The sequence below is a fragment of the Coregonus clupeaformis genome, chromosome 1 (assembly GCF_020615455.1).
Source record: "Coregonus clupeaformis isolate EN_2021a chromosome 1, ASM2061545v1, whole genome shotgun sequence".
Lineage (NCBI taxonomy): Eukaryota > Metazoa > Chordata > Actinopteri > Salmoniformes > Salmonidae > Coregonus > Coregonus clupeaformis.
In genome coordinates this window covers 830,573-844,381 of record NC_059192.1, presented here as the reverse complement: position 1 = coordinate 844,381, position 13,809 = coordinate 830,573, and the positions used below count along the sequence as shown (strand labels likewise).

General features: G+C 42.2%; 1 protein-coding gene across 5 annotated transcripts in view; it reads left to right on the top strand.

Moving 5' to 3' along the window:
* LOC121568324 (serum response factor) overlaps positions 1-9,663 on the top strand; it is a 66,716-nt gene extending 57,053 nt beyond the window's left edge. For 2 of the 5 annotated variants that reach the window (XM_041878887.2, XM_045222948.1), the window contains exons 3-8: positions 3,620-3,863; positions 6,412-6,564; positions 7,206-7,307; positions 7,573-7,794; positions 8,263-8,339; positions 9,374-9,663. In XM_041878887.2, coding sequence (XP_041734821.2) covers positions 3,620-3,863; positions 6,412-6,564; positions 7,206-7,307; positions 7,573-7,794; positions 8,263-8,339; positions 9,374-9,469 — 894 coding nt within the window. In that variant the 3' untranslated portion in view covers positions 9,470-9,663. Of the gene's footprint in view, positions 1-3,619; positions 3,864-6,411; positions 6,565-7,205; positions 7,308-7,572; positions 7,795-8,262; positions 8,365-9,373 lie in introns of all 5 variants that reach the window. The other 3 variants (XM_045222979.1, XM_045223022.1, XM_045223007.1) reach the window with 3 other exon arrangements.
* The last annotated feature ends 4,146 nt before the right edge of the window (positions 9,664-13,809 follow it).

The following is a 13,809-nucleotide window of genomic DNA, read 5'->3' as shown; positions in this document are numbered from 1 at the left end:
GTTCTGTCCTGCCGATGCATAGAAAAACCAGCTAGTTGATAGGATAGTCTCGAATGGAGCACGTCCAGTTTGTTCTCCAGTGATTGTACATTCATTCGCCAATAGACCAGAGGGTAGAGGTGGTTTATTTACTCGCAGCCGAGTTTCATCAGGGTGCCCGCACATCGGCCTCTATATTGCCGTCTGTTTCTCTTCCGAGTGTTGGGGATTAGGGCCTGGTCTGGGGTGAGCAGTATGTCCTGTGCCGCTGACCCGTTGAAGTGGAAATCTTCATCCAAATCCAGAAGCTCTTTTCGGTCATAGGAAACTTATTTATTCTGCATTCAGCATGCAGTTTGCTCTGCCTTCCCTATCTTTTGGTAGTGTTGTCTGTCTTATATGAATGGCAGTGGCAGCATGAAATCAAACTTTTAGGGGCGGTTTCCTGGACACAGATTAAGCCTAGTCCTGGACTAAAAAGTATGTGCATTCTCCATTGAGTTTACTATTCAGTCCACGACTAGGCTTAAACCCGTCCCTCAATGACAGTCCATCCATCCAGTGTGTGTTGTAATAATACTGATGTCCTCTGTAGCTCAGCTGGTAGAGCACGGCGCTTGTAACGCCAAGGTAGTGGGTTCGATCCCCGGGACCACCCATACACAAAAAAAATGTATGCACGCGTGACTGTAAGTCGCTTTGGATAAAAGCGTCTGCTAAATGGCATATTATTATATTATTTACTGGTCATGACCAACAAGGATCTCTGAAATAGCCCTATCAACAGGGTGGGTGTGTTTGATATGTAGCTTTTCTCTACCTAATACCTACCTCTCCTTGCAGCCCACTTACAACAATGTTTACTGTTGTATACTAGGGCTGTGACGATACACATCACAATAACTCTTTGGTCCTTTTAAAAACCTGCTGTATGTAAAATATTGTGTGCTATAATTTGGAAAATAAATACATGTGACTCTGGATGGAAACATATTTTTTGTTTCCAACATTAGGGCTTTTCCTAAAGGAGTTAAATCCACTTCGTGTTTTGTTTCATTGTCAGCATACTAATGAGTATTGCGATACTGGTATCGTCCCGGCCCTATTGTATATCCTCACATAATCATGCTTATGTTTTACTATTATGGTATACATTATACTACCACTTCTTGCCAACTCATTACACAGCTTAGCAAAATCATTTGCATTCGTTATTTCTGTCATTATATGTTTGTTGTTGGATTGGTATGATTCCACTCCGATGATTTCTTTGAGGACAGAGATAGAATCAAGGCAAAGCATTTAGGCTCTGTTAAAACATGTCAACTTATTCGTGACAACTTTGACGTCCTGTAATGATTATTCCTTTTTGACACTACTTTTCCATCCACTGGAGTAAATGCTGTGGCATTGATGTCCAGTAGGCCTAAGTGCAGTAAGTGGTTGGGTTCCGATTCTCTTTAATGAGAAGTGTGTACTTGACTCGTTCAATCCCCCCCATGCATTTACAAGCATTTGATATGTTCAAGCAAGGGGGGTGTACCTGAAACTGTATTGACTGACATTCTGCTACTGACATGTTCAGGTGTGTATATGCAGCTTAGGACTGTCCCCAACAAAAAAAAATATTGGTCGACCAAGAGTAAGTAGGCTGTTCTTTCGACCAATCGACTGGTCAAAATTTTAAAACTTGTATTTTGCCATATATACAGTGCCTTCAGACCCCTTGACTTTTTCCACATTTTGTTACGTTACAGCTTTATTCTAAAATGGATTAAATATTTTTTTTTATCAGCAATCTACACACAGTACCCCATAATGACAAATGAAAACAGGTTTAAGATTTTTTTGCAAATGTTATTAAAAAGAAGAAACAGAAATACCTTATTTACATAAGTATTCAGACCCTTTGCTATGAGACTCAAAATTGAGCTCAAGTGCATCCTGTTTCCATTGATCATCCTTGAGATGTTTCTACAACTTGATTGGAGTCCACCTGTGGTAAATTCAATTGATGGGACGTAAGTTGGAAAGGCACAGACCTGTCTATGTAAGGTCCCACAGTTGACAGTGCATGTCAGAGCAAGATCCAAGCCATGAGGTCGAAGGAATTGTCCGTAGAGACCAGAGACAGGATTGTGTCGAGGCACAGATCTGGGTAAGGGTACCAAAAAGCATTGCAGGTCCCAAAGAACAGAGTGGACTCCATCATTCTTAAATTGAAGAAGTTTGGAACCACCAAGACTCTTCCTAGAGCTGGCCGCCCGGCCAAACAGAGCAATCAGGGGAGAAGGGCCTTGGTCAGGGAGGTGACCAAGAACCCGATGGTCACTCTGACAGAGCTCCAGAGTTCCTCTGTGGAGATGGAAGAAACTTCCAGAAGGACAACAATCTCTGCAGCACTCCACCAATCAGGCCTTTATGATAGAGTGGCCAGACGGAAGACACTCCTCAGTAAAAGGCACATGACAGCCCGCTTGGAGTTTGCCAAAAGGCACCTAAAGGACTCTCAGACCATGAGAAACAAGATTCTCTGGTCTGACGAAAGCAAGATTTAACTCTTTGGCCTGAATGCCAAGCATCACGTCTGGAGGAAACCTGGCATCATCCCTACGGTGAAGCATGGTGTTGGCAGCATCATGCTGTGGGGATGTTTTTCAGTGGCAGGGACTGGGAGACTAGTCAGAATCAAGGGAAAGATGAACAGAGCAAAGTACAGAGAGGTCCTTGATGAAAACCTGCTCCAAAGCGCTCAGGACCTCAGACTGGGGCGAAGGTTCACCTTCCAACAGGACAACGACCCTAAGCACACAGCCAAGACAACGCAGGAGTGGCTTCTGGACAAGTCTCTGAATGTCCTTGAGTGGCCCAGCCAGAGTCCGGACTTGAACCCGGTCGAACATCTCTGGAGAGAGCTGAAAATAGCTGTGCAGCGACACTCCCCATCCAACCTGACAGAGCTTGAGAGGATCTGCAGAGAAGAATGGGAGAAACTCCCCAATTACAGGTGTGCCAAGCTTGTCACGTCATACCCAAGAAGACTCGAGGCTGTAATCGCTGCCAAAGGTGCTTCAACAAAGTACTGAGTAATGGGTCTGAATACTTATGTAAATGTGTATTTCAGTTTTTTATTTGTAATACATTTGCAAACATTTCTAAAAACCTGTTTTTGCTTTTTCATTATGGGGTATTGTGTGTAGATTGAGGGGGAACAAACAAATTAATCATTTTTAGGATAAGGCTGTAACATAAGAAAATGTGGAAAAAGTCAAGGGGTCTGAATAGTTTCCACATACATACATACATACATACATACATACATACATACATACATACATACATACATACATACATTATATTAAAGGGGGAAACTAGCTACCTGCTGAGAACATAGGGCTGAGAGTAAATCAATGGCAATTGCTTGGCTATGAACTTCCTCTCTACCCCACTAGCTCTAGTGAATGGTGCTGCCACGGGCTAAGGTTTGGAATTTAAAATGTCTGTTACTCACTCAACAATTTTCAGTTAGTGAGTTAGTAAGCCAAAAAAAAGAAAACATTTTTTGGGCTTTCTGATGGAAGCATGAAACTTGCTATTTCGACAGCCCCACTCATAATTCATATTTTTCCTCCTTTCCCAGGACCAGCTAAAGCCTGCGTTCACGGTGGCCAGCCTCCCGGGCACCACCAGTACCCACGCGCCCACGGCCCCCACCACCTCCACCAGCATGCAGGTGAGCAGCGGGCCCTCCTTCCCCATCACCAACTACCTGGCGCCCGTCTCGGCCAGCAGCAACGTCAATGCCAACGGCACCATCCTCAAGACCACCGGTGCCTCCGGAGGGCAGGTCATGCAGCTGCCCAGCGGCTTCACCTTCATGTCAGGTAACTATAGCTATGGTATACTATAATAAAAAATACTATGCTATGCGGTACTATACTATACCAGTCAGCATCCAGGGTCATGTTTTGAAATATTTTGCAACAGAAAATGAAAATGGGCGTCTGTATTCTTCTGCCTAAAGGAGAAAACTCACCAGACCAATTCTCGGTCTGTACAGTAGGGGGCCATTCGCTTGCTGACTGGTGTGTTATAGGCGGTGGATGACTGACGGACGTCATTTTCGCCCACTTCTACATGTAGAATCGGTTGGCACTTGGTTTGCAAATTATGTCTGGCACTCTGTTCAGCGGTGCTAAGTACTCTTGGACAGTAGAAGCTCGACAATCCTACTGGTTGTCTGTGCCTTTATGAACACAAACCATCTCTAAGGAGAAACACATACCATTTACTGCAGTTTGTTTGTTTGTTTACTGGGATACATAGACATCATTCTCTACAATGGAGTTTGGGTTCACCGGGATCAACTCGACGTGACACTTGTGTACCATGCTTGTGTGTCGCTCAAGAGGGTTTGTCCTTCACAGACCTGGGTTCAAATACTTTTAAAAGTATCTCAATTACTTTCACATATATTTCAAAGTAAGTATTTGGATATTTGGAAATGTATTCGAAAAATACACTCGGTAAGTATTGGCATGTATTTGAAAATACTCAAATACACAGACTATTTGGAAACAAGTATTTATAGGAAATATTTCAAAATATTTCAAATAGAAGTAGGTAATTCTGCCAAATTTATTTTAAAATACTCAAATATACAGAATATAAGTATTTCAAATACAAATACTTAAATAATAATAATATGCCATTTAGCAGACGCTTTTATCCAAAGTGACTTACAGTCATGTGTGCATACATTTTTATGTATGGGTGGTCCCGGGGATCGAACCCACTACCCTGGCGTTACAAGCGCCATGCTCTACCAATTGAGCTACAGAGGACCACAAATAAGCATGTATTTGAATCCAGGTCTGGTTGGTCAACATCATTTTAATTTTTTTGCTTTGTCATTATGGGTTATATTATGGGGTATTGTGTGTAGATTGATGAGGGGGAAAAAACAATTTAATCCATTTTAGAATAAGGCTGTAACGTAAAACAAAATGTGGAAAAAGTCAAGGGGTCTGAATACTTTCCGAATGCACTGTGTAGTAAATCCTGTTACAAGGGGCAACTTTATAGACCATCTCTCTAGAAAGATACTGTAACTTGTCTGACACGATGTGACTGTGAAGTCTCTGTAATGAGGGGCCACGCCTGGCTCCACAACTCCGTCTGAGCCGGGGCTCCATGAAGTAGGACTAAATTATTATCTCAGCACTAGCTACCCAATCTTCATTGAATATTCATTTACTAATTATAGGCAGAGCTCGGCAGCCCTCTCCACAATGGCCATTGTGTTGGACCTTCTAATTATTCCTCTACTAAAATGGAAATCAAAGGCAGGAGCTGCTGAGCCCATAGATGTAGATGTTTCCTTCCTGGATACTGTGGTTTTGTAATACATGTAAAACATAGCCAAGCTGAGAGGACTTCCTGGAGATGGGAAACGCGCCATAAGGTAAACAGTTGTTGTGGAGACGGAAGTCACGCTACTGCAACAAACCACCTCGAGGTCATAATCGCTACCAAAGGTGCTTCAACAAAGTACTGAGTAAAGGGTCTGAATACTTATATCAATAAGCTATTTCAATAAATAAATAAAAAAATGTGGTGTTTTCGCTTTGTCATTATGGGGTATTGTGTGTAGATAGATGAGGAAAAATATTAATTTAATCAATTTTAGAATAAGGCTGTAACGTAACAAAATGTCTGAATACTTTCCGAATGCACTGCATATCTCAATCTGTGGTTAGCCCACCAACCCCAAGGAAGGCATTTGTACATATTCTGGTTTAGAGTTTTTGAAAACTTTTGTAATATAAGCTGGCTGTCACGATTCCTCTAGACTAATTTTTATAAAGTAGTCTTAGATTCTGTATATTTGCATTGCCATAAATTCATTGTATTACTCTCACTGGAATATTTATATTCAAATAGGTCAAATTAGTACAGGAGGTCCAGGTCTCTTACAACTATGCAATACTGGGCAATAACCACCTTAAAGCTTAGAAAGTATTTTGTCATGTAGTGGTGCAGTCACTGACAGTAAGGCATTACCCTTGTTGTTGCTGGGTGAGGTCTGTATGTAGTGACAGTGTGGCCGAAGCTGTAGCTAGTCTCTGGTGACAGACTGAGTAGCTCAGAGATTTTGTTCTGCGTGCCGAGGTAGCATATCTTTCTCTCCATCTCTATTTTCTCTCCCATTATGACCGCAGGCTGAAGGGCAGCTTGGGAGCCTCTCTCTCCCTTTCTCTATCCCTTTACCCCACTCTCTCTGTACCACCTGTCTGGTACATGACCGCAGTGCCAGGTGGAACAACACACTCTTTCAAAAAAAAAACAATGTCAATGGACCATATGACCAAGTGTGGCTATGCAACACCCTCCCCCTATTTAACTCTTCCTTTTCTCCTCTCCATCCTGCAGCAGGCACACCACTCCCCCCCGGCACCCCCACCATTCCGCTCAGCCAGCTGCACCAGCACTCCTTGGCCATCCAGGGGCAGACGCTCACCTCATCGCAACTGACACAGCAGGGCCAGCAGGCCGTCTTCCGCTTCCCCGCTGCAGTCTCCCTAGGTCAGTCAGTCTGTCGAGTGAAAGAAAGAGACTAGTCTGTGTCTGTCGATAGACTAGTCTGTGTCTGCCAAGAGACTAGTCTGTCTGTTGAGAGAAAAGTATTGCACACCGTTAGAGCCTGGCGCAGTCGTGTCAGTGTGGTGCTGGGTGTAAGATGTGTGCTACAGAAACACAGGGCCCTTTTCTTCCCCTTCCTATATCAATGGGTAAGCGGGCATTCCGTAGCTCTGTAAGAGAAGGCCCTGCCCCAGTTGTGTTTTTTGAGATTCGCAGGATAAGGCCGATGTCTTGTGGGCTTTATTAAAAACATTTGATTGTAAGAGGGAGGCATCAAGAATAGGCCTTACTACATATTTCCATAAAGGACTAGTATTCATGTTTCATTGGTGAGGATGTAGTTACTCATGTTCGGATTTGTGCTCCGGGAAAAAATAGGGAGACTAGTCTGTCTGTCTGTTTGTCTGTGGCTGCAGACGGGATGTACAATGGATAACAGGCTTGAGGCAGGCATGAACTTCAGTTGATTATACGTAGGTGTATGAAATTGTAATATTCTTATCATTTATTAGAGTGTTTGACATTAAGATAGAATAGTGCACAGGTGAGTGAGCAGCTGTTTTGTGTTGCATGTTCTCCTCCAGGGGAAGGGATGACCCAGCAGCTGCAGGCCATCCAGGTGCACCCCACCACACATGCTAATGACAGCAGCTCGGAGATCTCCCAGACCTCCTCTGTCTCCACTGGTAACTATCCTTTGACTAACACAGGGCTGTACAACCCTGTTTATGTGTGATAAGTTGTAGCCATAGTCTAACTTAACTCTAATGTATCTCTCTGAGTGAGCTGAGTGGGTGAAGGGTTGAAGTCTACAATACTGTTATGAGGGGTCAACTATAGTTGAAAAGAATGGACTTTATCCTCAGTGATACAGTGCCATCTGGTGGGCAATGTCTCTTATAAACTAATATTTATTTGTCTCACACACACTTTCTTTTCTACTCCCCCCAGCGACAATCGTCACATCGTCAGTGCCCACGTCTATGGCGGGTCACATGATGTACACCAGCCCCCATACAGTGATGTACGCGTCCACGCCCACGCTGGCCGATGGTGGCCTGGCTGTGCTCAACACCTTTTCCCAGGGCCCCTCGGCCATGCAGGTGTCCCATGGACAGTGCCAGGACACAGGTGAGACCACGCTAGACTACAGTAGGCTACGCTGGGACACAGGTGAGATTACATCAGTCGTGGGTTAATGGGGAAACCAGGGAGGGGGATGTTGATTGATGTATGAATTAGACCTGGGTTCAATTAGTATTATTTTCTTGTCAATATTTTTAGCTGGGCGGATTGAGCTTGGAACCTACAAAATGTTCCCTAAAGTGCAAAGCCCTCCTAAGCTTGGAACCTTCAAAATGCTCCCAAAAGTGCAAAGCCCTCCTATATGGCATTCCAGGCAGGCTCAATCAAATGCTCAAAGGATGAAAACGCATACTATTTGAACCCAGGTCTGCTATGAATATAGCTACATAGTTAGGAGGTTGACTATGACAGGGTAGTGGGTTTGACCCTGACCCAAAGTGGGGTGGTATAGCTTACACACCATGCACATAGTGTCTGTACATATTCGGTGGTAAAATGTTAGTTTAGATGAGCGGGCTGTGTTCTTCATGTTTGTGTCCGTCTCTCTCTGGCTAGGTGCTGTCCCTCAGGTATTCCTTACGGCACCCTCAGGCACCATGCAGATCCCAGTCTCGGCAGTGCAGCTACACCCAGTACGGCAAGACCTACATTTTACAAGTGAAACTCTCATATTCTATCTGCAACCAGCATGCCACTGACCTGCACTAATGCATCCGGACAGAGCACGGTCTTATCACTGTGGAGGGATAGGGTTTGGCCTGCCTCCTGTACTGTTACTGTATGTGGATGATATAGTCCTATGACATTTGGACAACACGTGTGACACAAGCAAAGCAAACATCCGCCAACCCAAGTACTGCATGAAAATGATTGAAAACCATAAGTTATTTGGAAGACTTGTTTTGTTACTATAATTGAGAAAGTCATTTAATGTCATGCAAGATTGAGATTTCAACAGATTGTTTTTGTATAGAGGTTTTTGTTTGAGTGAATGACTAAAGTTTAGGAACAGAATATAAACCATTAGTTTATAGTTAGAGTACAATAGTTACACTGTAACAACATAAATGACCAAACTCGTGCAAAGTGATGCTTTTAGAAAAGGCTTTCTTATCTAAAAGAGATTATTTAAGTTAATACATTTCATGTAAATAATTTGGTGCTTAGGCAGCAGGGTTGGGGTCAATTCAATTTCAATTCCATCCATTCTGGATATTGTCTTAACAAATATAAATTAAGTCAATTAAGATCAAATTCCTATTTACGGGGACGGGGGCTGAAAGACAACAACAATGTAAGACAAAACGGACAACACAGACCGAAGACGCTGGCAACAGTACAAAGAGCAAAAAAAAACAGTGGATGTGTATATGCGTGCAGGAATGTGTGGGTGGTATCAATGCTTTTCAATAAGGAAAAATTATAATTGTAATTTGGTTAACTTTATGAATTTGGCATACTTCATGAATTTACTGGAATTGAAATGGAATTGACCATAACCTTGTTAGGCGGTAGTATTGTCTAGCAGAAGGCTACTCAACAGCACAAATTAAGGCATGCAAAGTGGAACCGTGCTGAGCATAGTTATGTTCTCTTTGAATGCCACTTTCACTTTCTTTGACTGGTCTTCAGTGGCACATGCTGATGTTGATGTGTTGTGTTGCAGATGGTGATTAGTCAGCAGTCGAGCGGCAACAGCAGTAACCTGACAGAGCTACAGGTGGTCAACCTGGACAACACACAGAGCGCTAAGAACGACTGACAGACAGACACACGAAAACCGGCCAAATAGACACAGACAGATCTCTATTTATTGATGCCTTCCCACAGCATTTCATTTTACACCTCTGTTGCTTTACAGTACAATACTGTAAGTAAACCGTGCATTCGGAAAGTATTCAGACCCCTTGACTTGTTCCACATGTTACGTTACAGCTTTATTCTAAAATTGATTGAATCTTTTTTTTTTCTCATCAATCTACACACAATACCCCATAATGACAAAGGAAAAACAGGTTTTTACAAATGTATTACAAATTAAAAACTGAAATAGCACATTTTCATAAGTATTCAGACCCTTTACTCAGTACTTTGTTGAAGCACTTTTGGCAGCGACTACAGCCTCGACTCTTCTTGGGTATGACACTATAAGCTTGGAACACCTGTATTTGGAGAGTTTCTTCCATTCTTCTCTGAATATCCTCTCAAGCTCTGTCAATTTGGATGGGGAGCGTAGCTGCACAGTTATTTTCAGGTCTCTCCAGAGATGTTCGATCAGGTTCAAGTCCGGGTTCTGGCTGGGCCACTCAAGGACATTCAGAGACTTGTCCCGAAGCCACTCCTGCGTTGTCTTGGCAGGAGTGGGTCGTTGTCCTGTTGGAAGGTGAACTTTTGCCCCAGTCTGAGGTCCTGAACACTCTGGAGCAGGTTTTCATCAATGATCTCTCTGTACTTTGCTCCGTTCATCTTTCCCTCGATCCTGACTAGTCTCCCAGTCCCTGCCGCTGAAAAACATCCCCACAGCATGATGCTGCCACCACCATTCTTCACTGTAGGGATGGTGCCAGGTTTCCTCCAAACGTGACGCTTGGCATTCAGGCCAAAGAGTTCAATCTTGGTTTCATCAGACCAGAGAATCTTGTTTCTCATGGTCTGAGAGTCCTTTAGGTGCCTTTTGGCAAACTCCAAGGGGGCTGTCATGTGCCTTTTACTGAGGAGTGCCTTCCGTCTGGCTTGATTTGGTGGAGTCCTGTAGAGATGGTTGTCCTTCTGGAAGGTTGTCCCACCTCCACAGAGGAACTCTGGAGCTCTGTCAGAGTGACCATCGGGTTCTTGGTCATCTCCCTGACCAAGGCCCTTCTCCCCCGATTGCTCAGTTTGGCCGGGCGGCCAGCTCTAGGAAAAGTCTTGGTGGTTCCAAACTTTTTCAATTTAAGAATGATGGAGGCCACTATGTTCTTGGGTACCTTCAATGCTGCAGAAATGTTTTGGTACCCTTCCCCAGATCTGTGCCTCGACACAATCATGTCTCAGAGCTTTACAGACAATTCCTTCGACCTCATGGCTTGATTTTTGCTCTGATAATGCACTGTCAACTGTGGGACCCTATATAGACAGGTGTGTGCCTTTTCAGATCATGTCCAATCAATTGAATTTACCACAGGTGGACCTCAATCAAGTTGTAGAAACATCTCAAGGATGATCAATGGAAACAGGATGCACCTGAGTTCAATTTCGAGTCTCATAGCAAAGGGTCTGAATACTTATGTAAATAAGGTATTTCAGTGTTTTGTTTTTCATAAATTAGCAACAAATTCTAGAAACCTGATTTCGCTTTGTCATTATGGGGTATTGTGTGTAGATTTGATGAGGGAAAATGTTTATTTGATCCATTTTAGAATAAGGCTGTAACGTAAGAAATGGAGGACATTGAGGCTATAAAGACATTTGGAAATGTACATAGTTCTTTTTTAAATTGAATCAAATTGTATTTTTAGCCTGTTGTGCGATGGCATGTAGTTGTTTTCTATTTAGTTGTTTTGTGTATGTATATATATATATATATATGCAGCTAATTTGCATATAAAATAAATGAATTATTTACACACTATGTATGTAAGTTAATGTAATATTCGTGCATATTATGTTGATTTATATATGCGGATGGGAATTGACAATATATTCTTTACAAGTCAGTGTAAAGACGCTGGATATTTGTTGATGTTTTCCATTTTGACATCTGAGGGGTATTTCTTAAAGCAGGATTAACGAGTTGGCCAACTAAACCTTACTAGATAATATAGTCTGAAACAGCCACTTACTGGACTTCCCGCTTGATCTGTAATGAGTAGTATTTTGATTTCAATAACTATTTTTACATTTTTACATCTTGAAAAATATGAATATTGAGTAAGATATGAGTTAGCTGGATAAGGTAATGATCCTGCATTGTGAAATACAAGCCAGCTTGTGCCAAACTGACAATGACAGTGGTGAAGAAATGCATTTTCCCTAGTGACGACCTCTTTTTAGAGTGAACCACAATGACCCCTTGCTTTGCTGAAGGACTGCGTCTACTGGTGCCTGTATGGCCATGTAGGCTACTGAAAGCTACTTTTATGTTCTCTAATCAGGGCAGATGTGAGCAGGGCACTGGCAAGCTCCTGTGTAGAGGTATTCACGGGTCCAAAAAGTTGGACCCGAACCCGAGGGCAATCAGACCCGACCCGAAGACAACATTAACCAGACCAGATTGGCAAATCAACTATTTTTATCAGCCAAGTTGCTCTTCTGGTTAATGAATAGGTTAGCTAGGCCTTCTATAAGTCAATAAATTCACTTTATTAGCGTAAAATAAATATGCTATAGGCCAGTGGTTCCCAACCTTTTTCGGTTACTGTACCACCAACTGAATTTTGCTTTGCCCGGAGTACCACTGAAGTACCCCATCATGTGCATTTTACCAGTAAGCCTATGGTCTCATGAGCCTTTTCAAGTACCCCCTGTGGCTAGGCCAAGTACCCCCAGGAGTCTTGGTACCCCTGGTTGGGAACCACTGCGTATAGGCTATGCAGAGCAGTGGTCGAGTCTCTCCCCGAGACCCGATGACAACTAAAAAGGACTACCTACCCGGATCCGTGAAGACCTCTACTCCTGTGTTGGTTAAGAGTTAGACATAATGCCAGGATAAAACACTGAACTTTTCAATGGTTTTCTACTATTCTCATAAGCTGAAATAAAAAGTGTATATCCACTTTCTATAGGTGTCACTACTGTATGAAGGGTTTGTTAGTGTCATAACCATACCTGGGTTCAGGTATTATATATATATATATATATATATTATATTTGAAATCTTGAAAATACTTTAAGCATTTGCATTAGCCTGTCTGGAGTGCTAGGTGGGTGTGGTTTGCACTTTTGGGACTTTTCTATTGGTTCCATCGCAACAGGCAAGCTCACTCAAGCACAGCTTAAGTATTTGAAATGACTTCAAATAGTGTTTGAACACAGGTCTGCTTATAACATGGTTAACTGTGTTGATGAAAAATAGTTATGTTTTAAAGAGTACTTCATAAAGTTATGTTTACTGTCAACCCCCAACAAGTATTAAAGAAAGCCCTTATATCCATGACTTCGTAGTATTTATTTGGAGAAATTATGGTAGTTAGCATCCACTTTACCAAGGGGGATTGGGTGTAGTGAAAGCACCATTTTCTTTCTTTCTATACCACAATGCCTCTTTAATAATTGTGCGTTTACGTTCACATGAAGGGAATTTAAACATCTTTATTCTGCATACCATCACAAGAGCCTTGGACCTTACCTTATACTGTACATTAAAACTGTCATGTATTTCTCCCATCCCAGGAATTTGTTTCACCAGTCAGTGGAATCTTGATAAAGTGTGTTTTTTGTTGTGTATGGACTGGGCTGACACAAGATGTGTTGAGCAGGGTCATGCAATGCTTTGATTTTATTTTCCTAAAGTTGCAAAGGCCGGGATTCAATCCGATCGCGTTTGTAGACAATGTGTATTTTAAAGGCACTTACTGCATTCGCAGAGATCGCCTTCAAGGTAAACGCTGCAGATGTCGGCTCAATTGGAGAAAACAATTTAATACCAAGCGTGGTTTTGGATTGAATCCCGTCCAAAGTCTCTTATGCATTAGAAGTTGACCCACAGATACTCAGATCCCTCCAATGGATCTTACAAACATAAGAATTGTACATTTTAAAGGTGATTATGAATAAATGTAACGTGCAGTCCACTCAGTCATGGCAAAATATAAATGGTTATTTTGTGCATTTGTTTTGTTTTAGTACTTTTGAATCTAAATGTAATAGTATATGTACAGAACTTTTGTAATAAAACCCGAATTAAACCTTTTGAATGTATTTTGTCCTTAATCCCACATGATAATTTGATTCAGCAATAACAACCAAACAACTTGATGAAAGTACTTTTTATTGGGAACGGAAAATGTTAAAACAAAGCCATAATGTCCTGTATAATTTCTAATACACACCGAAAAGAAGCAGGCATAAAGCAGAAATGGCAGATGCGAGTAAAGATGTGATACCCTGAGTGCATGAGAGAAA